Source organism: Penicillium citrinum (genome assembly GCF_028827155.1).
Source record: "Penicillium citrinum strain IBT 23319 chromosome Unknown utg000006l:1.0-3011923.0:1.0-3012962.0, whole genome shotgun sequence".
NCBI lineage: Eukaryota > Fungi > Ascomycota > Eurotiomycetes > Eurotiales > Aspergillaceae > Penicillium > Penicillium citrinum.
In genome coordinates, this window is record NW_026622691.1 from 1,578,527 (window position 1) to 1,602,174 (window position 23,648).

General features: G+C 46.7%; 8 protein-coding genes across 8 annotated transcripts; 3 read left to right on the forward strand and 5 right to left on the reverse strand.

The window, feature by feature from the left end:
* Window positions 1-568: 568 nt before the first annotated feature.
* On the forward strand, window positions 569-2,020 carry N7469_007120 (microfibrillar-associated 1 family protein; the record flags this gene model as incomplete). The annotated part of the gene is made up of 1 exon (XM_056646038.1): window positions 569-2,020. One exon carries the CDS (start codon window positions 569-571, stop codon window positions 2,018-2,020), a length of 1,452 nt encoding a protein of 483 aa, XP_056499479.1.
* Window positions 2,021-2,546: 526 nt separating this feature from the next.
* On the reverse strand, window positions 2,547-3,439 carry N7469_007121 (trafficking protein particle complex subunit 5; the record flags this gene model as incomplete). Its single annotated transcript, XM_056646039.1, has 2 exons — window positions 2,547-3,033; window positions 3,144-3,439. The coding sequence occupies 2 exons, from the start codon at window positions 3,437-3,439 to the stop codon at window positions 2,547-2,549; spliced, it is 783 nt and encodes a 260-aa protein (XP_056499480.1).
* A 1,246-nt stretch (window positions 3,440-4,685) lies between these two features.
* On the reverse strand, window positions 4,686-6,479 carry N7469_007122 (putative NAD+ kinase; the record flags this gene model as incomplete). Its single annotated transcript, XM_056646040.1, has 5 exons — window positions 4,686-4,842; window positions 4,911-5,187; window positions 5,252-6,263; window positions 6,333-6,380; window positions 6,438-6,479. 5 exons carry the CDS (start codon window positions 6,477-6,479, stop codon window positions 4,686-4,688), a joined length of 1,536 nt encoding a protein of 511 aa, XP_056499481.1.
* Window positions 6,480-6,908: 429 nt separating this feature from the next.
* Window positions 6,909-8,153, reverse strand: N7469_007123 (hydroxyacylglutathione hydrolase; the record flags this gene model as incomplete). The annotated part of the gene is made up of 8 exons (XM_056646041.1): window positions 6,909-6,992; window positions 7,067-7,093; window positions 7,149-7,283; window positions 7,332-7,423; window positions 7,479-7,684; window positions 7,845-7,916; window positions 7,977-8,064; window positions 8,129-8,153. 8 exons carry the CDS (start codon window positions 8,151-8,153, stop codon window positions 6,909-6,911), a joined length of 729 nt encoding a protein of 242 aa, XP_056499482.1.
* Window positions 8,154-8,534: 381 nt separating this feature from the next.
* Window positions 8,535-9,913, reverse strand: N7469_007124 (rRNA-processing protein LAS1; the record flags this gene model as incomplete). Its single annotated transcript, XM_056646042.1, has 4 exons — window positions 8,535-9,012; window positions 9,082-9,525; window positions 9,596-9,735; window positions 9,794-9,913. The coding sequence occupies 4 exons, from the start codon at window positions 9,911-9,913 to the stop codon at window positions 8,535-8,537; spliced, it is 1,182 nt and encodes a 393-aa protein (XP_056499483.1).
* Window positions 9,914-11,548: 1,635 nt separating this feature from the next.
* Window positions 11,549-12,745, reverse strand: N7469_007125 (uncharacterized protein; the record flags this gene model as incomplete). The annotated part of the gene is made up of 1 exon (XM_056646043.1): window positions 11,549-12,745. The coding sequence occupies one exon, from the start codon at window positions 12,743-12,745 to the stop codon at window positions 11,549-11,551; it is 1,197 nt and encodes a 398-aa protein (XP_056499484.1).
* Window positions 12,746-21,280: 8,535 nt separating this feature from the next.
* N7469_007126 (OBAP family protein) lies at window positions 21,281-22,136 on the forward strand (the record flags this gene model as incomplete). The annotated part of the gene is made up of 3 exons (XM_056646044.1): window positions 21,281-21,497; window positions 21,572-22,027; window positions 22,105-22,136. The coding sequence occupies 3 exons, from the start codon at window positions 21,281-21,283 to the stop codon at window positions 22,134-22,136; spliced, it is 705 nt and encodes a 234-aa protein (XP_056499485.1).
* A 761-nt stretch (window positions 22,137-22,897) lies between these two features.
* On the forward strand, window positions 22,898-23,511 carry N7469_007127 (putative mitochondrial inner membrane protease subunit 1; the record flags this gene model as incomplete). The annotated part of the gene is made up of 2 exons (XM_056646045.1): window positions 22,898-23,254; window positions 23,335-23,511. The coding sequence occupies 2 exons, from the start codon at window positions 22,898-22,900 to the stop codon at window positions 23,509-23,511; spliced, it is 534 nt and encodes a 177-aa protein (XP_056499486.1).
* Window positions 23,512-23,648: the final 137 nt, after the last annotated feature.

A 23,648-nucleotide genomic window follows, 5' to 3' on the forward strand; every position in this document is an offset into this window, starting at 1 on the left:
CGGGACGCGTAATCACGTGAGAATGTATAAATTGATCGTGCAACATCTTTCATCCCAGAGCTATATTGAATTTGGTGAGTTCTATGCTCCAGTGACATGGAATACTGGGTCTTAAGATTGCAATTTCAAATTGAGACCAGAATAAAACAAAAAATTAGTGTAGGCTAAAACGTGAAGCTGCCGACATAGAATATTCAGGCATGGAAATGAATAGCGTTGAAATAGGTTCTTTTCATTATGAAACCAATCCCAAATTTTATTTTCAGATTCTATTCACTTCTATAAGTCTGGCAGACTTGAAATTTTACAACCAGCTCAAGTTCTTCCAGGTTCTTCTGGTCCTTCAAAAGTCGTTCGTTATACAATCACGTCACGTGAGTAGCACCAATTTCAACCCGAAGCTCTGCATTCCCGCATTAGCCCAAGCAGCTTGAAGCATCATTTTTTTTTTTTACAAGAGCTTCCGCAATGGAAAGCTGAATAGTTAATCAACTTTCCTACAACCCCCATTATCTCGCGACGCATAACCTCCACTCCAAATTCATCAGTTCCATCATATCTCACAGCAATGCCTCCTCCGCTACCCTCCCACCACCGTGGGATGACCGCGAACCCGCTCAAACCTGTAAGTCGTTACCGACCAGGGAAGGCTGTCGCCGAAGAGGAATCATCTTCGGAAGAAGAGGAAGAAGAGGACGCGGAGGTGCAAAGAGAACAAGAAATAAGACGACAGGCCGAGGCTCGGCGCCGACGACAGCAAGCTCCTAAAGCCAGCTCATTTCCTGCGGCGGCGGCAACAGCAGCAAAGGCCCAAGAACAAGATGAAGACGAAGAGGGCTTCGTTACGGAGGAAGATGAAGAAGAAGAAGATCAGCCCGCCCCCGCGCAAGCTTCACATAAAGCTGCGCCGGTAGTGCAATCCGATCACCCAACAGTTTCTGCGTCGACGATTACACCGATGGTAAAACCACAAGAAAGCGAGGAAGAAGAAGACGATGAAGAAGAAGAAGAGAGCTCCGAGGAGGAGAGTAGCTCAGAAGACGAGGCGCCCCGCAGAATGCTCATTCGACCTACGTTCATTAAGAAAGACAAAAGAGGCAATGCGGCGGGACAAGAAGCTGGCGGACAACAACCTTCAGCCGCTGCTACGACAGACTCAGCGGCCGATGATGAGAAGCGCCGCGCACAGCGACAGGAGAAAGCAGATCAATTAGTACGGGATCAGCTCGAGAAGGAAGCAATCGCGCGGTCCGCCGGAAACCGGGCTTGGGATGATGATGAACTCGTGGAGGCTGAAGAGGAGGGAGCGATTGATGATCGTGATGGAATCGATCCAGAAGGCGAATATGCTGCGTGGAAATTACGAGAATTGAAGCGTGTTAAGCGTGAGCGTGAAGCAATTGAAGAAGCCGAGAAGGAACGCGAAGAGATCGAACGACGTCGCAACCTCACCGCAGAAGAGCGCGACGCTGAAGACCGCGAATATCTGGCCAAGCAGAAGGAAGAACGAGAAGCCACACGCGGCGAGGCAGGATACATGCAACGCTATTTCCACAAGGGTGCCTTCTTCCGGGATGACTTGGAACGTGAAGGTCTTGATCAAAGGAATGTCATGGGGCGACGGTTTGCAGACGATGTTAATCGTGAAACGCTACCTCAATACATGCAGGTCCGTGATATGACCAAACTCGGCAAGAAAGGTCGGACTCGGTACCGGGATTTGAAATCTGAGGATACGGGTCACTTTGGCGAGGGATATCAGAATCGACGACGAGACAATGCTCCGCCAATTGGTATTACAGATGAACGATTCATGCCTGATCGAGGTGACGATCGCGGACCTCGAGGACCAACAGGAGCCAATGCCAGTGCAGTACGACCAAGACGCATGTCTAGATCTAGATCACGTTCTCCGCGACGAGACCGAAATGATAGAAGTCGGTCTAGGGAGCGCCGGAAACGCAGCCCTTCGCCCTATGAAGATCGAGACAAGCGCCGGCGCGTGGATAGCTCTTCATGAACAGCTTTTATGACCGAAAGCACATAGTGCTTTCTTCCTAATTCCTTTCATTCTTGGGCGTTTTGGCGTGATCTACTAGAAAAATTGCATGGGCGACTACAAATTTGTGTGATATATTGGACTTCTCAGGAAATGATACTCATCTCGAATTCCAAATTGGGCTGGAGGGAAGTATATATAGTTCGTGTTCCCTCGCCGGGAGGACTTATATTGAATTGCCTGTATGATATTGCATTGGTTCAATGCAAAAAAGACTTTGTACATGAAATTCCAGGGATAATTTTCCAAGGCTCGCCCACTTCAAATAGGCACCATCCTTCATGCATGCATAATTTTGCCAAGTAGTTCGCAATCAGGGTACTACAGATCCACATTCTTTCAGTATCCGGGGGAGCGATAGACCACTAAGTCGAGGATGTAATTAAGAGCCACCGGATTTTAATTGTATGCCAGTCGAGTAGTCATAGACTCAGTCAAAATCGCGGGACGTGTAAAATCCGAGGCTAAGATCGAAGCCCTCTGCCGCTTATTTGACACCTGCGCGCTCAAGGGCTTTCTCCCTTTCCATGACGCTATCACCAAAACGCAATAAGAACACCGTACGACTAGGCCACATCTCTGTAGGCTGGTTATGAGCCGTAACCTTAGCTTCAAACCCGCATCCATCGCAGACACCTTCAATAACACCTGCGATGAAAGCCGCACAGTTGAGCATGTTCAACTCGCGCGGAACACTGATGTAGGTATTCACCAACGGGTCGTTGTCGGTAATCATGTATTCATTTGGGGTATCTGGTGATACTGAGTGCTCGAGGGCATCGGCAGAGCGCTGGAAGAGGAGTCTCCATAATGGGCCGTGGATGAGGTGAAGGAGGGGGAGGATCCGAAGAGGGCGATTTGGCGGTGATGATGAGGTCGATGAGCTGGAGAGAGCGGAAGAGGAAGTTGAAGTAGATCGATAGAATAGGAGGTCGAGGAGGCGAAGACCGAGAGGGTATCCCTGTTCGTTTAATCTGGGATCTTTGTCAATATTTATATCCTACAAGCTATGCTCCTAGTAGGAGTGTAGCGAGAAGCTATACTCAGGTATAGCATATATTTCAGGTTGATTCAATAAACTCACTTTTTCTCTAAGTCTTGAATCCCCTTTACCCTCCGCTGGGCATATGCAACCATCTCTGCAAAGAGGTAAGCGAAGCTAGCCCGGCTAGACTCTGCATTGCGGCTGCGGTTGAGATGTCTATCATAGATAGTTTTGCGATTGGAGGGTACTCGGAGACCAGAGGTCGGTTGTGGAGTGGACGGTGGTTGCGGGGTCTGTGGCTTTTCGCTTGATGTAGACTGAGGAGTGCCGGCATTGCTATTGTTGTTGCTGTTGCTGATGGAGAGCATGGAGACATGCCTAGGCGGTGCCGCCATGGTGTGGAAGAGGTGGGAGCGGGATATTTGATGGTCAAATTAGAAGGAAGATTCGGAGATGCGAGATCAAGTGAGAATAGGCGGTATAACAGCAATCCGGTTAGAGTCGATGGGTCATGGTAATTGGGGAATATATCAACATGGAGGGACGGAGCAGGGGGACGGTTGATGTTGGAGGTCGAGCAAATCGATCTACGGTGGAGCACATCGCCCTCGGGTGCAGCCAGAAAAATTTCAGATTGCCAAAAGATCTTTTTTTTTCTGGAGCTGCGTTCTACAAGTTGTTTTTGGATCTACTGTTTACGAGGACAAGAAATTTTGAGAGTAAATGATCTGATTCATCATGTCTATGACTATAGTACTAGACACTATCATGCCCATATACCGACCAGTCCCATATAATGCGATGCGGAGCAAGATAGAGATGGAGAATCCTTCAGTCGAGGTTGGGATCTTCCATGGTAGACATGGATTCAAAGGGTGCATGAATTTTTCCTGTTCTGATGAACCAGCAATGTTAGCAAAGGCTCAATCACAAGCTGTCAAGCAAATACGACAAAAAAAATCCGTTTTAAAACCAGCACATTCAATCAGACATCCAAGGAAGATTCTGCGCACAGTGCCGTCTGAAAAAGGTTCGATCGACGACTAGCGTGGAAACTGCGAATGTAGGAAAAACTTTTCATCATCGAAAGGCCAAAGAGGCCCGGCTGGTACGGTGCAACTGCTGATGCATATGCAGATGCAGAAATAGAGAAAAAAAAATTCTTTTTGAGACTTACCAAGTTAGTGTGTGAGAGAGAATGTAGAATGCTGTCCTTTATTTCATTCACTCCATCCAGTTGAACTGCAAGAGATCGGCATCAAGATTTCTTGGGAGTCCAACTAGAAGTGGTTGGAGGAAGAAAGTTGAGGAAAGAAGAAAAAAGTTCTCGGGTGGGTTTTTATAGGCGGAGAGCAGCTGCCGGGGAAACCAAACGGGAAGCTTCTAGACAATATCCACTCGCAAATTTTGCACCTCAGTATTTTTCTCTACGCTAAGATGTATTTATTCTCAATCAAACAGGGGGGAAAAATAATACAAAATAAAACATGTGCTATTTAACCCTTGAAGTCTTGAATATATGGTCCTATATGTACTCCTGATAAACCATCCAGTGGTCGTTGTAGCAGTAAAGAAAAGCAAGAAGAGGCAATATGCCAGTGGAAGGAGGAACAAAATTTGCAGATCAAATTAGTGGATCCATCACTTGAAGCTCTTCTGTTTCTGGCGTGAATTCCAATTGAGAGTCTTCGAGATGCTATGTACCCAGTCCTCGCCTCGGCGTCCTTGAGGCAGGACGTTAGCAAATGGATACCTTGAGGCTGATACAGTGACGTAGTCTCCAGGGTGCAGTTCAACCCTATAAGTTCTGGTTAATGGATTGTCCATTCGAGACGTAATGCTGAGATTTCCATGCAAGGAGCATACCTTTCTCGGCCATCAAAGCTAGCCCAGGAACTTGTACGAGCATCATAGGGCACGCCCATCCGCAATACGATAGTATCAGGCAAAATGATTGGGCGAAAGGATAGAGTATGAGCGCAAATAGCTGTCACGAGGATTACAGGGTTCTCAGGGTGTGATAGAGAACCTCCGGCTGCAAGGTTATACGCCGTTGAACCTGTCGGAGTAGCAATGCAGATTCCATCGGCAAGCAGCGTAGTAAAGTGTTCATCGTCGCCAAATAATTCAATTTGAGACATGGCTTGCAAAGTGTTAGATGCGTGACAAACTTCGTCAAGACAGAAATTCAAGATATAAAGACATACTTGGATTTGGTCCACGGTCGAGAACCACGTCGTTCAGAATCTCATATACTCGATCAGGAGTATGAGTTAATGTGTCTTCCCTTTCCTCGCCAATCAATTCTTCAACCAAATCTCGACTCGTCAGTCCCCTAGAATGGGGATCCTTTAATCGCGCTTTGCTTCTCATGATCGTACACTCAAATCGCAGCCGAAGACTAACGACAACGCCGTCCCGGAAAGCATTTTCCAGGGTACGCTGGTAGTCGGCAAAGTCAAAGTTCGTAAGAAATCCCAATGAACCAAGTGAGAATGATAGCACTGGCGGTACAATACGCTGGAACAACCAACTAGTATACAGCACAGTCCCATCACCACCCAGCGTAACCACAAAATCAAAGAGATGTGGTTGATCCTGTGCGAGTTTAGGATCCCAAAACTTCAGTCGGTCCCTGGCGGAAGAGTTCTCCTGCAATAGCTGTAACGTCCCGAAATCTGGGTGCGTCTCCATCCGCTTTTCCACGTACACATTATAAAGCGTATCTCTATCCTTTGAGAGAAGCCATCTTGTCACCTTGCGTGTGAGACTTACAAGAGACTCGTCGTATGCCTTGCTAACCACAAAAACATTCTTGACCGTAAGCTTGAGCTTAATGCTACCGAGCTTCTTTGATAGCTTGCGGACGTTCCAGGCCATATCCGACAGTTGACGCTTCGTTAAGTGACGAGATTGAATTATCGTAGGAACCGGTTTCATATTACCGCCATCACCATCGACCATTGATACGATATCGTCGTCGTTGAGAGCATTTGTATCGATCGTTGGTTCCTCCTCGTTAAGTGTCCGAATCACATCCTCAGCATCCTCGGGCCCATCGTTCTGTTCAAGAGGCGAGGCCCATTCTCCCGCAATCAGCGAGTGTACATAGCAAGCGGTTGTCTTATCATGTTGATCGTAGTGCTGTCGAATTCTCGGTTTCTCCATCGTTACCAGTGAGGACTTGCGGCGGTGACTCGAGTCGGGGTAAAAAACGACCTGATTAGGAACAAGAGACAAGATCCAAGCTTAGCAAAATTTCATGGACCCTGCGTAGATTTTACCCACCTCTAGTCTGTTTTGTGTGTCGGGGTCATCACTCGTCCCTTCGTGGTTCTATGATGCATCATCTGTCAGTTTGTCTGCGGTGCCCGCGTTCGCGGGCTCACGTACTTCATCCACGGCGGGCGATGACGCTTTCCGGTTAGCATCCATCACGTAAACAATCTGAGCTCTTTTGATTGGCGTTTAGATTGTCATGTTGTGTTTGCTTCAATGAAATCTCGTTGGCTGGGATGTGGTGGGATGTGATGCGAACGGCGCGAATTACAGTTAGAAAGAAAGTGGACATGACGTCGATCCACCCATCCTTTGGCAACTCCCGCTGGAGGTGCATTTTTAACCCATTGGAGAAACCCTGAGAGACAAAATCAACGACATTAATGACAGCCATTATGCTTTATGGAAGACTTGGTAATTTCTTTGTTTCAATTTAGTCCGACGTTTTATTAGCTTGGCTAGGCAAATGGGGCTTTAATACCTCGGGAGAACTCGTGTTCGGTAGAGTTGTACGAAGATCCCTCGGAATAGAATGGGTCCCCAAAGTCTAGATTTGCTTTTGACATTTGAATTGTTCCACTATATCTACATAGAGTTCTTCATCTCTCTCAGAGCTGCCATTACATCAACTGGATTGGACTTTCCGGTGACTTTTTGGATCTCGGGGTCCTACAGTTTGGTTAGCATTATATATAGATATGTATTGTGTGTATAGATTTCGGGGCAAAGGCTGGCTTTCTTACATTGACGCGCATGAACACATTGTGGAGCTATTTACTTCGTCAGTAATGCTCGCGAGCAACTTGACACTGTTGTGATACATACTTTCTCGTCACCAATTGTGAACTTGCCTTGCGTTTGCTGGTTTGCTTCAGCGAACGCCTGGAGCTTCTTGATCGGTTCGGATTGGGAGACATGGGCGCAGAACTTGACATTCGCCTTGGTATACTCGTGTCCAGGCTAGAGAGAATGAGCAGATGAAATTCTTAAGCAGGATATGAAACATACATAAACCTTGGTGTCATCGGGCAAAGATGCCAATGTCTCGTTTAATGCCTTGTGCATCTCTTCGGCATTTCCCTCGAAGAAACGACCGCAACCTAAGCATATTAGCCTATTGATGCAAATGAACCGATATAAGTATCGATCTCTAACCTCCGATAAACAGTGTGTCACCCGTGAAGACAACGCGCTGATCTCCATCTTGCATAAAATAGCAGATGCTGTCTTGTGTATGGCACGGGGTATGGAGTGCCTTGACCGAAATTCGCTCTCCAATCTTGAATTCCTCCTCATGAGCCGGGCTCTGAGTGACAGACTGGCAGTTTTTGCCACCAATAACAGGGAGCTTGCCAAATTGGCTTAGCTAGATGATGTTAGTGGAAAGAAATATCGAAGCGGCTCTGAACCTCATACCATGTCATCGTTACCTCCCGCGTGGTCCCAGTGACTTCAAGGTTCAATCAGCATTGAATATTCTTTTTCGAAATGAAGAGTTCAAGATTCAAGTGTGATACATACTGGTGTGTGTTGACAATAGCGGTTAGGTCAATCTTTCCAGAGTCAATCTGGGACTTCAGAACTGGGGCCACTCTATGGCAGAGCTAAATTAATCCTTTGTACGGTTTACATTGACGAGCACAGAGGACTTACTCTGGGGGATTGGCAGGGTCAATGATAACGGAGTGCTTTGTGGGTTCATCTGTCACCAGGTAGGCATAGTTGTTACCCTTCCCCGTCCCTATTTTGCATAACCAAGGTAAGCTATCAGTATCGCGATAATTGCGGTTAGATACTGAACATACACATAGGAATCGACTGGACATGCATTTTTCTGACTGGTTGAAAACGATACGATCGAGAGATGAGGAACTTGGTAGCGCTTGCAAAACTCATCACCAATACTGGGATGTGCGGGGGAAATCAGTCAGTTGGATAACTAAGGATCGCACTGGCTGCAAGCTTAAACCGCGGATTACACAGCAACGTCATGCGGCTCAACTTTATCCCGAAGTCCGAGGGAGCTCCTTAGTAATTGTGCGCAATCTGATTGGTCTATTCCATAGCTAGGACTATAGTACAATGTAAGCATGTACTGTGCACGGTATGAATACATAGAATAAATCACGGAATTGGTCAGATATGCTTTTTATATTCTATTCTCTGTTACCGCCTGCAGCAAGAAGAGAGTGATCTATTACATGAAATGCTCTAGTTAATCGAAGAGACCCCCAAAGGCCGACCGTCCCACTTCTCCAGAGGCTCCCATCCACACGCACGAAGTTTCGTTGTGATATTAGCTTCGACATCTGTTGAGTTCTTTGATAAAGCTCTCTTTTTAGAGGAAACATCAATGGAGCTAGGTGCCGCCTTGGATTTGCCCTTCTTCTCCAGCTCTTTGCTCAGCATCTTCGTCCAGTGGGTGGAACTTTGTTCACAAGCAGTAATCACGTAACTGCGGGAGAAATACGGTTGATGAACTGCCCATTGAGACGAAGTTGACAGATGATTTAACCATAGATAAAGGGCCTCTGTGTAAGCATTGGTTGGGGAAACATTTGCGGGTTCAAATGCTAGTCTGTTCACCAGTTCCTCGGTGAAATGGGTGAAAAAGGAAGGGTCACTCTCTGTGATTTTGAGAAGAACTGGATCCCAGTTTTTGAACGTATTAGTTAATGGGTCTCCGAGCCTATGATTATCATTAGCACACACTGTGCCGGATGAGAACGCTCATCAATTAACGTTGAACAGAACTTACTTTCGTTCAGAATCGACCAAGATAGAACCCTCCAGAAAAGAAGTGGCTAATAATTGCATCCCCTTATCTGACAAAGCACATGTCGAAACAAGTTGAGTTGCGACTGCATCATTAAGATTTCGTTTTCGCTTCTTTTGCAGCTGATCTGATTCAGTAGAGAACTTTTGCAGAATCTCGCTCAAGGCGGATCCAATGGAAGACTTGTCGTTGTGCTCAGCCATAGGCACATCACCTAGCTCATCGACTCCCGCCCAGTAGTTATCCCAAAGCCACTCGAGAGACCGTTGCGAGGCTTTACGCAGCACAACTAAAGATGGCGGTTCACGGTGAGTTGCCTCATGGCGTAGCTCGACAAATGATGCAGGCAGACCGAGGTCAACAGCTCGTTGAAACATGGTTTTGCGCTGGCCATGGATCTTGGAATCCACCAAGCCCGTCACGAATCTATGACATGGTCAGTCAATAATAAATAGTTGAGTATCTAGAGGAAGTTATCCCCTATGGCATAGCATACCGACAAAAGGCGGCCGAGTAAGTTGCTCGAATAGAGAAAATGGAGTTGTGCTGGGCATCGTCATGCAGAATCGCGTCTGTTAGAAGCGCAGTTGCTTCAACATGGTGCGGAATATTCCCACGTAGCTTCCATGCTTCTACCTACAGCAAATCATTAGCATCCGGCACATTTGATGATTTCATAGTATATTCGACATACCGTAGCGCAGGCGTGTGAGCGCAAGTCTGGCCCTTCATACGATGCTGATGGATAGAATTCACTCCGCACATTGAGTAATTGAGACTTATCTTTCCAAGCGGTGAATAGAATCTTAGACATTTTGACAATCCAATAAGTTCACCGATTTAATTCTCACTGAATTTTGAGCTTGCGAAATAGATGGTTGATGGTGTCTTTTTTCTGCCGATGAAATATTTTCGGAAGGTTGTTTTTCCATTAGGAATATTTTCCCGGCACTGCGTACTATCTTGGTTGCCGCAGAGTCAACGTGAACAGACGACCGATACTTTATAATACACTGGCAAATACGACAATCAAACTTAGATGGCCACCAATCTGAGAAACTTTGAAACCCATGCCATTTACATCTGTTTTCCTTTGCCACCCTAAACTGGACCGGTCGCAAGGGTCTCCTTTCCATGAGCCACTTCTGAAGCTGCAAGCGTCACTAAAATTTTGATGTTGAGCATCAATAGAGAGATTTATTTTACCATATTTGGTTAGTTTGCTATGGCCATTCTCTCGGATGATATGTTCGCTGCAGAAGCTCTACTGTACACTATCCCCAATGCCGTCCTGCGCGGTTGTTGTAACCATTGGATTGCCCATCTGACGAGGCGAAACCTCCCATGCATATTATGAATATACGTATGCACAACTCTTTTTTTTTCGCCATTGCGAAGGTTTGTTTGTCTGCAACAAGGATTCATCTGCATCCGAGGCTGTCTGTGTTGATGCCTCAATCGAGGCTATCACCTTTGACGTTCAGGTAATGGGGAAAGAAGTGTGGAGGGTGAGAGTGGATATGGAAAAAGCAAGGCTGATTTCATATAGGACTGGCTCTACTAGCAACTTGAACGAGTAGGAAGCTAGTCTATTGCCCCGGTTCTTTTGTCATGTTTGTATCCGTGCATTTACTTGCATATAATTCCAATATGTATCTGCACGCTTAGTTGCAACGGGGTAGGTCAAGTCGACATGCTATTGACTTCGTTTTCAATTGCATGAGGCCTGACAAAAGTCCCTGGTGCCGGGGAGACTGCTGGATGTAATGCACGATGCAAGACACCCTCTTTTCAAGATCCCGCGTCTTGTTAGAAATGAGACCAACCGCGAGCCATTCTGAAGAAAGCTATCTACAATGCGCTTTTTCAATTTACCCCAGCTTTTCTGCTGATGCCGGTGTCACATGTGAGGGAACTTGCATTCTCCTCAATGCCGACAGTACATACCCTGTAGTACATTGTATACACAGGACCATTCAAGATAGATCGGTTGAAAAACGGAGCCATTCATGTATGTAGTACAATGCAAGTAGAGCCTGTGGTGGAAAGTTTGGGATCAGGGACATAGTCTACTAGCAAATGAACATGAGTATGTTTTACCGACGACCAAGAAGGTCTAGACCAATCAGCTGTCCACCAGTCGACTCAGTTCGCCAGAAATGATACCAGTACTAGTTAGAGAGATGTGGGTTCTTAATTTGAGAACAAAAAGATGATGATGACTGGTGAGGTAATTTGATTGTATTTGAGAGACTAGCGCTTCGCTAAAAGTCTCGAAAAGCAACGTGGTTAAGCCACGACTCCACAGCTATGAGATTCCCAGGGTATCCAACCATGCAAGTTAACTCCGCAGATCCAAAGATGAAAACCGAATAAAAACACCTCGCTATGCCGCTATCTTATCAAATAGTAAAACAGTAAAAAGAGATACATGGTGAGAAAGTGAACTTCAAATCCATCCAGCGTACCCGTAGTTCATGCAGGACTGATTGAAGTTTGCGAATGGCTGTGCCATAGGCATAGGTTGCTGGTCGAGATCATCGTTGTCGAAGAAAAAAGATTTGTGAAGTAAATTCAGACCATATTTGGATGATTGTTTAGGAATTTGTTGTTGTTGGGGCTGAAATTGTGTTTGCATCATGCTCATGGGTTGTTCGGGTGAAGCTTGCTGACTCGATTGCATATCGCTCTCCTCATCCGCATCCTCCGCATCCTCATCCTTTTCGTCCTCGGATGGTGAAAATGTCTCCTCCAATTTGAGACCTTTACCCAGCGATCCGGGTTGAGCTTGGGCGAGAGATCGGTCTGGCTTGTTGTAAAGACCCATACCGATTAATTCGTCCTCTGCTTTGCCTTGCTTTTTTGGTTGGGTTGACGGGGCGTCTTCGAATTGTTGAATAGGCAAAAAGTCCGGTGTGGATGGTCCGCTTACTTCACCCGGTGATGGCACGCTCGCATAGCTAGGGCAATTTGTTGCCGCAGGGGGAACATTGGCCATTGAAAGCATATCCAACGACCATCCATCGGAAGTAGTGTCTGCCATGTTCGGGAAATCACTGTTGGTAGTGCTGACATCCCACGCCATCCGCTCGGCATGCGAGCCGGGCATTGATAATCCTGGGGTCAGTTGGGACATGGTCTGCATAGGATTCGAATAGACGTTGTCATAACTTGGCGAATAGGCGGGACCAGTTGCCATGGAATAAGGCATCATATTGTCACTGCCATAGACAGGGAAAGCGTTCATTTGATCCGGAACGCCACCCATGCCGGAGTACATGTCCGGAGTGAGGTCCGGTACATAGGATGGGTTTGAAAGGCCACGATTCCTGTTTGTTGAAGATGGGTGCCAGCTGATCGGTCGAGAATCCCGCGCCGCAGATGCTAGGAGAGCGGCCTCCAGGGAGGATTGATATTGATTTGATACTCCTTGCATAGCGCCCTGGGCGACAGTTGTCCTTCGGCGGCCAACAGATGATGGGCTGTTGCCTGCACTGCGAGGCTTCATGACTCGGGTGAGTCGAGGTCGAGGGAAAACACGGGCCCAATCTTGCATGTTGGTGGGTTGATTAAAGACATTGGCATTTGGTGAGAACCATTGAGAGCCTGTCGAAGAGGCTGGTTGTTGATAACAGTAGTTGGCCATGTAGATCGTAATAAGATAGAACAGCTGAGAATGAACGATTTGAAGCCCAGGCTGTCAGGTGGGAGAAGGCAATGAATATATGAGGAATACTCAAGGCGTAGAAAGGGTGGTGAGTTGGGGATAGAAGGTGTGATATTCCAGGGCCGATGTCCCTGGGAAGGAACAACAGCACAGGAGCTTAGGAATATAGTGATATAGAGTAGTATGTATTATCTACTAGGTAATTCTAGTAGTATTGAGGATGAAGCCAGGCTGGCGCCAGGGCAAGTATATAATATAAGGGAATCCAGGGAGTCTGCGATCTACCACCCGCCCCAGCTCCACGATCCCACCGCACATGCTAAGATGACACGACGTTGACACTAACGAAACGAGCCTAGTCCTAGAACCAAATAAAGGGCCGGATCCATGATGAATCAGAGTTCCACCGTTTCGGGCAGAGACCCATAGGAGAGAGGGAGGGAATCTTCCGGAGGTACGGAGTACAGGTACAAAATGCTCGGTGGGGATTTCCTATACGTCGCGCGCGCGTCTGCGTGGGGAAAAAATGAATTAAAAAAGAAAAAGAAAAAAAAAGAAAAAGAGGCAGAGTCAGAATCCATTCACATCTCCACTGGGCCTAAGGATGGTCCACACCTTCGCACACGGGCCTAGTCTGGGGCGACACAATTCCCGTTTCTCTTTTTTTTTTGTCTTTTTTTTCTTCTGGCCTCTCTGTTTCCCTCTTTTGGTTCAATACTTCTAATTTTCAATTTTCAATTTTTCTTTTTTACTTTCTAACCCAAGAGCCAGGAACCTTGGCTTTCTTTAACCGCCCATGGAATGCTGCTTGACCCGCGAGTCGACCCGATCGACAGCCAATACTTCCTTGCTTGGTCGTTTAGAACTTATTTTTCATCCGTTTCACGGAAATGATCAGCCCTTCAACAAGAGAATGCTCAGTACATGCATACCGACGGTGTGGTAGTCTATAGTGTTGGCATTTTCTTTGTTCACGATGGTACATGGCGCTCCCTGGAGCAAAAACCCCAATCCTTCCATCCTGCAATGGCAACTATACTACATGCACCGGACTCCGTTACGCAAGGGTCGCAATGTGATGGGCTCCATTCGAGATCGCCTCGCACATCCTTCGTGTTCCTGCTGGGATATGGACAGGGGTCAAGTGGAGTCACCCTAATGTCGACGAGAGAACATGACGGAGTCATGTCTCTGCCGGATGCTTGGTTTGTTCACGGAGCTTTTCCCAAGTGGTCTAGATCAATACGCTAGAGTCAAGTAAACTCCCTCGACGCAGGAAAGGTTGGAGAGACAAGAGAGGGGCAAACTAGACCGTAGCCTTCCTGTTTTCTCGTATGTATTGACATACAAACTAATAGTTATTATGTGTAACTTTCGGACGCCCTTTGGGCATTGGATACTTCCAAGAACTGTAGCGTTTTTGCTGACCTCCTGGTCACTCACGGTATATAGTTTTCCCTATTTTCTCCGCTGCATGCGTCCTCTTTCATCCGGAGTACATGATGCAGGAGATGCATCATCACCACTGCGATCTTCACTATCTTTTCTTCCGATCCAGCCCACCATCTTCTTAGCTTCTGATTGGATCAAGCACACCTTTGGAATTATCTACACCAATGTGCTCCGTAGGCGGGCTGCATTTAGGATCACCATCATAAAGTAGTAATATAACCTGTACGGCGTCGCGCCATACGGCAGTCATCCTCCAGCGTCACCTGAGCTGCATGGGGCACAACCTGCATTACCCGAGGAGGCGTTGTACGGGCTGGTGGATCTGTTTCATTGAAGCGCAAAAAAAACAAAGTGAGTGGAAGTCGTACCGATACCACTGACGGTGTTCACCCGTGTTTAATGCTGGGCGGGAAGCTCGGCAATTCGTATGAACGTGGAGCAGCTGCTGAAGATTCCTCTTTTGCTACGCAGTATTTCCGCCACCGCACAGTATAAAAATAAATAAAAAAACATACTGCCTCGTTAAAAAACCACAAATACATCAGATTTCTTATCACAGTGCAAATCGAGTCCAATATTACTGAATATTGCGCTAGGAGAGTTTTAGGCATAGGGTCGGGGCCAGAAAGAAGAGGGGATCACTGTATGTACATAGTACGGAGTACACGACCAGGATCTGATTTGAATGTGATCAGTCCCCTAAGCCATCAGATTTCCAAAGAATGACAATTCCTGAATCCTGATTCCTGGGTCCATCAAGAGGCTGGTCGTAGCTCTCCGATAGGTGCCTTGGAGGGCCAATTTCCAGTTAAAATTGGTCACTAACGTGGCACTAGTCAACGGGGTTAGGGTCAATAAATGTTTATGCTCCGTGTGGTCTGTGAGTAGCCTTTCAAGAAAATGAATTCCCCAACAGAAAAAACCCGGGCAAAAAGCCCAAAGAGGAAATGCACTAGCGGTAGAGCCACCATTCACAACGTGGCCGGGCGGATCTGATCGTGTTTAGCGCTGAACTGCCAAACCCAGCCCTGTTCGGGCCCGCCGGGAACCGGTTTGCTTCTCTTTAGAGCTCGACCTTGTACATACCATACTCTGTACACATAATAGTACGGAGTAGTATTCTTGATTATTCCTAATGGTCAGTTTGAGGCTTTCATCTAGCTTGACGCTAGCTCTCGGCTCCTACATGTGGTACTATCCAATGTCAACAATTTTACTTTGATCGTTTGGTTCGTTGGATTTTACCAATAGATAGGACTCCTAACTACATACTTCAGTCCATAGCTAGTTAATACTCAATTTGAGTACTCCATATAGATACATTCGTTACAACTCTGTCTCCCCTCTCTTTTGTTTTACCCCTCTGTCCCAATGAACTCCACTCTCAACGCAAACGATGTCATGGGGACAGGGATATCGCGCTCAGGGGACCAATGCAAAAATGCAAAACACCCACTACATACGAGCGATCCAAGCCCGCCTCGGAACGCATTTGCAGGACTCCACTTCCTGCACTGCAAGGGCCACATTTGCAAAGTGAAAAATTGGAGAATGCGTCCACAGTCCATTTCCAGAAGCTCAGGGGCCGATTTTGACCCTTGAGGTGGGCCCTGACACAATTCCAACTTGCCGATCTCTGGAGTATGCCGCCTTGAGCACACCGCAGCATGGCTATCAAATATGTATTCGACGCTGCCATGCCTCTCACTGTACTAAGTGCCGAAGTGGATGTGCTCCGTACATACATATGTACATACTGTACGGAGTACAGTAGCATTGTAGAATACAGTAGGAGCTGCACATCAACTTATAATACACAAGTATGCGCCAATGCGTAAGGGCATACACTACTACGGAGAATGGAAAATTCCATTTACTCATTAGTCTTACTGTACTTATCTAGCTAGTTGCGATTGGACTCGGCAAGTGTATAAACCCCGAAGTTGCAATACATAGTACTACTTCAAAATGCGCTATAGTACAGTGCACTTCGTATATTTAGATATCAACAGACTAGAGATAGCCTTCCCCTGTCTACACAAAGTACTGTTGGTCAGGTTCGAACCTCTTGTTCTAGGCCTTGGTAACAAACGATACTGTAGTTACTTTGTCCAAGGTAGGAGGACCATGCCAGAAGTGTGTTGTCGTAGTCGTCTGCTTCGCATGTCGGATATGAGATGCCTTGCATGCTAGCCCTGGAGTGATTACAAGTATTGATCCAACTATTCGATATTTCGCCGTAGTACATATACCATAGTAATTAGTTAGTTACTCCGTAGTACAGCACCGATCCCTCATTCTAATATTCATCTACAGTACTATGTAAAAGACCGAGATTGAATTGGCGGTCACTCTCCGAGACCCGAACCCAGCTCGGGCTTTGATCAGCTTTTTGTTGCGAGCCTCTTTTTTCCCATTTCATCTCCACTTCAACCTAGCCTGTGACGCGTGCTAGTTCCTGGGCGAACTCCATTCAATTTTCACGGGCGGAGCCTATCCAGCCTTCCTTGGTCTTCCAGACGTTCTATCTGGCCCGTCTGATTGCTCCATGGTGGATTTTCTACCGTATCCACTTTCCCCTCGTCTCCCCTCCCAGGATAGTGTAATGTGAGTCGGGAACAATTGTGGACTAAATCGATTTGGCTTGCCTTAGTGGCATGTCATCAACTTCTTACGGTGTACATTGTACATACTATACCACATACATATTCTATGTAGCATGGGCCCCCTCGAACCGATCAGGATTTTTGGGCGCCCTGGCGATGATGTGTTCAACAATGATATAAAAGATCATCTCAGTGCGAGGTCTGTGGGGGGGCAGGCAGAAATGTGCTCTCTTCTCGTCAGCCTCGGTTGGATTCCTTCTAATATCAGATCCCGGTCGCTTGGGATGGCTTAGCCTAGCCCCTCCTTTCTGATTGCCCAGATGGTTTGCTCTGATGACTGGGACGATCCTTTTACACAGAGCGCCCTGAGAATCCCCTAGGAGCGTTCTTGGAATCTGTAAAATGTGAATTCATACGGAGTACACCGTACATAGATGAATGAATAGAGATTGGGCCCATTATCCTTCGAGCGTTGCTCTTTTCCCTCCCCAGGTGTGTCGCCTCCTATTAGTGAGTAAATGAAGGATGGAGTCAAGGGCATGCAGCTGGTCCGTTGTCTTGATGTGATTTGCACAGATTGGCTGAAACCGGCTCTGCCGTTCTCCAGTAGGCTGCAACGCAGCGAGACGGCTGTGCTTCAGAATCGAACCATTGCAAGAGTCTCGTCCTTGTCTGTGACAGGGCGCATCGCTCAGCTGTACTATGTACTGTATGGGGGTCCAAGATCAAAGATCACACACAACCATCCACATCTTACATATCTACATACTCCGTACATATGTATGTACTTATGTATACATCAATGATAAGGAATCTCAACGTTTCGTCATGCATCGCAAGGCGTCTATCCGTCGGGCAGTGTCCGGCATGCAGACCAGCTTTTCTCAGTCAGGAGGCAATGTACTCCGTACTGACGCCTGAGGCGCGACGCCACACAAGGCCCAGGTGCGAGTGGGTCGAAGCCGATCAACATTTTTGGATCGGAGGCTAACTGAAGTACTGTAAGTACTAGTTACTGTATGTATGTATGTACTGTACAGTAGTACATTCATCTCGACAAGTCAAGAGGGGCTGAGCGGTCAAAAATGTTTCTTTTCTGGTGGGAAGAGGATTGATACGGAGCATCCAGATATTGTCGGAGCGACATCGCTAATGATAAACATACGGTACATTCGGTAGTTTACTCTCTACAGAATAGTTACATACTATGTTCTGTACTCCGTACAGCAGTCATCTTTGCTGTACTAAGATCCATCCCGGTAAGGGGGTTGGACCAATAGACAACTCACCTTTCCACTTTGCACCTCCTTTGGCCCCCAATCAATCTGCTACAAACATAGCTAGTCCCGCCATTTACTCTAATCAAAAGTCAGTTTCTAATATTGAACTTGTGAACCCCCGGGTTTGGGGTGTGGTCCATGCACACTTCGGATGGGACCTGGCGGTATGCTTATCCTGCTCCAATTTTTCAGTATTCTTGGTCTTTCTAAAGGTCCAGCTGCAGGGGCCTATCCTGAACCCTCTCTGCGCCTCGTTCTTGGTTAACTAGTACTGTGTACATACATCTGTACATACATAGTACGGAGTACACTTGGTGACACTCAGACATACCTCCTCCACTTTTAAGGGGCCGATCGGTGCAGTTGGACAAGGGTGAGTCCGCAGTGACTGCATTGAGATGACACACACATGCCCAGCCGCAAGGCATGGCGCCGATTATCGACCTGCAAGTGATGGGTGATGAATGAGCGATGGGCAGGTGATATGATTTTTTGGTCTTTCCTTAGTCTCCATCATCTCGTCCCTAGTACCATCGAACTAATGAAAGGGACCCATCTCTAGCGGCATTGGGCTGATGAATGCTACTGTAAGTCTTGGAACGTGATCTGTTATCCTTGTAAGGAGTACTCCGTACGGAGTATGTACATACTTTCTCGCATCCTGATCTTGCCATGCCGAGCGAGGCTCGAGACTCGAGTCAGCTGGGCATAATCAGATGCCTACAGTACAGTAGGTAGATGTGTTTTTTCTGCTGATGAAAGTGGTAGATATGCTTTACCCTCCTCTCCACTCCCGATGCCATGCGCCCGTTCCATTGAGGAGACGGTGTGTGTGTGTCTGTGTGTACACGCATGCCCTTGATCACAGTTCCGTCGAATCGATAACATCCTCAGCGCCTCCTGGGCTGTGCATCTCCCGTGTACAGGAGGGTAATTCGTTTCAACTCACTACATTTACTTCGCATATATAATTACTCCTATACTTCGTGATCGTATCCACCTCGTCAATCACCGTCAATCATCACGGCCGAGAGGGATCTGCATCTGCAGAGTAATTCTAAGTGGAAACATACCCTTTCAAAGTCCCAACTCTGGACTCCACCGCGCATCTTTTCCCAAATCAATCAGTACAATGGGAACTCCCGTCTAACTTTCTCCGTAGGCCCCTCTGTCATGGAGGTGAAAAGACCCTCGTGCCAGTTTCCCGCGATGTGCACTGCACACTCCAGTCAGACGGCTAGTGCAGAAATTAGTGTGCCACTGCTGGATCACCTTATTGACTTTGGGCCCGTGGATGGAGTCCGTCAAGCCACTTCCAGCAACTAGAAACGCTCGGTTTTCTCGTCTAAAAACTTCCAATCTCCCACTTTCTTTGTTCGTGTAGATCGGGTGGAGTCTACGGTCAAATTATGGAGTAAAGACACCACTGTATCCATATCATTTCGCTCTAACTTTTCAGCCCGTCCTGCATCGCTCGTTTCGGCTTTCCCCCTAACTAACCATCGCCCGAGCACGGAGTACGGCATTTACGGATTACCAGGTAGCCTTCTTTTTTTCCATAGTGGCGCTATAAGTACCTTACGAGAACGAGATTGGCTACATTCGAGATAATAGTTGATTTACTGGTACAGGTCTACCGGCCGATCGCTGGGTCATGTGCTCCCCACCGTTGGGCTCGTTCCTCCGAGTTCTCCGTGGAGTTATATTGCCCTGAAGACTTGCCACTTCCGGATACCCAGACGGCAGAGTTGGTTAGGCAAAGGCTAGTTCTTGGAAGAAAGGAGACGTGAAGGTTTTTCTTTGCCCCTGTTGGGGCTCGTATTGGGAAATTTTTTCCCAGGGAACGATGGATAGTACGTGCTATGTGGCTCTCAGTACGCACATAGTACTCTTCGACTCAAGTGCATAGACAATATGTGCATGGCTAGGGATTATGATATAGATAGGACTAGTCAATGTATTATGTGTTGCCTGTACTCCGTAATCATTCAACTACTATGATCTCTGACAATGATAAGCGCATACAGTCACCATCAACGAAGTACTACATACTAAACACCCAACTCACTAGCATCAATCACAATCCATACTTTGTTTGATATTTCTTGCCTGGGCGTTATACATATATCCAATACCAATAAAAACGCACCAAGGACCGGTCAGTCAGATGGGGCATAATATGACACGTAGACCTATACCTCGACAATGCGTTATTCTTCCGCCATCAATGCGGTCAACGACGTTAAATTCAATAATCCTGCGTGTTTGCATCATTTCGGCACGATGAAACTGCATACATACATGGATCGTGTCTTGGGCTTCGATCCTCGATTTTCAATTATCCCGGCAATTCATGCCGAGTGCAGATTAGTTGTAGTACAGCATTCACATCTGATAGTATATCACAATCGATAATTCAGAATATTCATTCATCACGGAGTATAAAGTACTCTAGCCATGATTATGTTTCAATATCCCTTACGTGGATTTCTGTATCCTGGTCTGGTCACCTCGTGGGGCATCAGTGTCCTGTTTTGCAGGCAGCTTCAGTATCCTAGGCAACACAAGACTCTGCAGCGTTACATGAGCAACAATCATGTAGACACAGGCAGATATTGGGGTTGCATGTCAGAATCTACATAACGCCATAAAATTTTGAGGTTTTAGTTGGCATGGGTGACGCCTCAGATGCCAGTCGTTTCAAGCAACATCCACGGCTACTGCAACTCAGAACTCCCGGGAATGACTCGATTCGTAATAATCCTTCTTCTGAACAGAGTACTGGTCTAGAAAAGAATGAAATATTAACTCATATGATCTTGACTCTACCAGTGCTATCAAAATTAGTAATTTTGAATGGTACTATGCACTTGAACATGAAGTATAAAAGTCGAGTCGCAAATGTCTAGTCATTCTGACGTCAAAATAGCAATCAAGTTCCAGAACCACAAAAAAAGGCAAGGAAACCAAATCGACTTTGGATATCATTCATGAATTCTAAAGATTGAAATTACTCTCAATAATACTTCTATAATCCTGCAATTGTCACCGTTGTGCCATATCGAAGAAGTGTGAGCGCCCGTCCGCCAGATATACAACCGTAACTTTTGAATCTGCCATTGGAAGCCCTTTCGAAGATATACCGGTATCTTAATACCATACCAGCAGTACACAACATGTCAGAATGTGCAAGAAGTTCAGGGTCTGAGCTCAACGGCATCCCAGGCGAGCCTCGCACCATCAAAAGCCGAGTGCTCGAGACCGGCGCAGCAATGGTTCAAGACTTCAAGCCAGTAAAACAGATATGCGCCCATTTGAACGCATTCCACATCTACGCCAATGACCCAACTCGTTGCGTCGAGGCAAATCACTATTGTTCTCATCTCACAGAAGGTAGGCCCCATATTTGGCGAAACCAGGCCTACTTGTTACAGCGAAGGAATCTGACATGGCTAATTTTCATACAGATGTCCGCCAATGCTTGATTTACGACTCATCAAAGACCAATGCTAGACTCATCGGAGTTGAGTACATGGTTACACCGCGTGTCTTTAGAACACTCCCAGAAGAAGAGCGCAAATTATGGCATACACATGAGTTCGAGGTCAAGAGCGGGATGCTCGTTATGCCAGCGCCGGTAGGCGTTGCAGCCCCCGCTTGGGATGCGGCTGAAACGGCCGAGATGGAGGATATAGTACCTCTCTACGGCAAGACGTTTCACATGTGGCAGGTTGATCGAGGTGATGTAGTGCCAATGGGGATGCCGCAGTTGATGGCTAGCTTTACGACACCCGAGAGTGTGGAAAAAGCAATAGGAGGAGGACTTGACACACTGCTGAAGGACAGAGACGAACGTTTTGGTGTCAATTACCAAGAAAAAGCGAAAAAGAGGGAGAAAATTCCTGCGAGTGAAAAACATCCTGGTAAGTCAAGTCAATATAGATGAGTCCTAGTTTGCATATTTCTATTTTCTAAGTATAACCGCTGATAAATTTACCAGATGCCGATTCGATGTTGAATCCTCCATTGTAAGAACTTGTCATGGTACATCAGCCATAAAAAGCTTTTGACGGAGATTACCTTGATCGATGATGTTTTTATGTATTAAAGAATTCCAAAACGGCAAAGACATCAAATGGATGAGTTCGAAAATTATATGATATTGATTTGTCTACAAACGAAACGAGTTACTAGAAGATTGTCTCCCCACTGCACAAGCCTCAAAAGACCCAGTCCCATAGTTAAATGGGGTCGAGAATGAAACAAGTATGGGGGATGGCCAGTATGATATACGGCCGGTCGTATCAATCTTGCTTCATTGTCCACACTTGCGCGTCCTGGTGCTGAATTTCGGCGACGACAAGCTCTAGCATTTGTAGAAGCGATGAGTCCCAACAGCTATAAGCCGAGGGGTAGTGTTTTGACCAAATTGTAGTGACTATGGCGTTGAGGTCTTTACACACGTGGTCGTTTCACTCCTCTCGCCTGAGATGAAGAGAATGAGACAAGACTGCCAACTAAGCGTCCACACATTAATGAAACACTCTGAGAGTAGTTCTTGAATCAACCGAGTCGGCAACGGCAGCTGGATTCTGTGGCCAGTGCCCCTTTCATCCTTGTGAAGAGGAAGTATTGAGACGCACGTTGACGGGAAGAAGGAAACGTTCGGGAAAAATCGAAATTTAAATAGACACCGACCACGTGACTCGGTCGCCGCGATGATAATCGATAGCAACACGCCTGAAGCTCTGGGAAAACTCGAATCCTAGTAAGATGTACTAGCTGTCGTCCCCATGGAGAGATTACTTCGTTACGCATTTACAGTGAAGCCGGGCAGAACTGGCCGCCTCGCACTCAATGGCGCTGGTACATTCTGTGCTTGTACCTTGATCTGGGAGCATCTGATCACCATACAATCCAGCGAAGGACCTTCGATGTACCCGACATTCAACACCCGTGGCGATTGGCTCCTAGTTTCCCGACTGCATAGCAATGGAAAGGGGATTCAGGTTGGAGATGTCGTGCGATTCAACCATCCGACTTTCCTGGGTGTACATGCGGCGAAGAGAGTGATCGGTATGCCCGGGGATTTTGTTTGTCGTGATCCACCGCTCAGTACTGAGGCTGGGAAACAACCGGATATGATTCAGGTATTTGAGCACTCCATGGCTTCGCAAATATCTTTTCACCACGGACAAGAGCTAATTAGTTTTGTGTTCTCATTTCATAGGTCCCCGAAGGACATGTCTTCCTCGTTGGTGATAACCTGCCGTGGTCGAGAGATTCGAGAAACTACGGTCCAGTACCGCTAGGCCTGATTAATGGTAAAATCGTTGCCCGGGTTTGGCCTTTGTCGAAGATGGAATGGGTTAAGAACACCATGCAACCGCCCGAATTGGACGAGTAAGCCATAGCGCGATATGGTATGAGCATTTACATGGGAGTTTGGTGTTTTTCAAAGAGGAAACGGTCTGCTGTGCATATTCATACATATTCAATTGTACAATACAAATCTATACTCAAACGGCGCCTGGAAAGGAGATA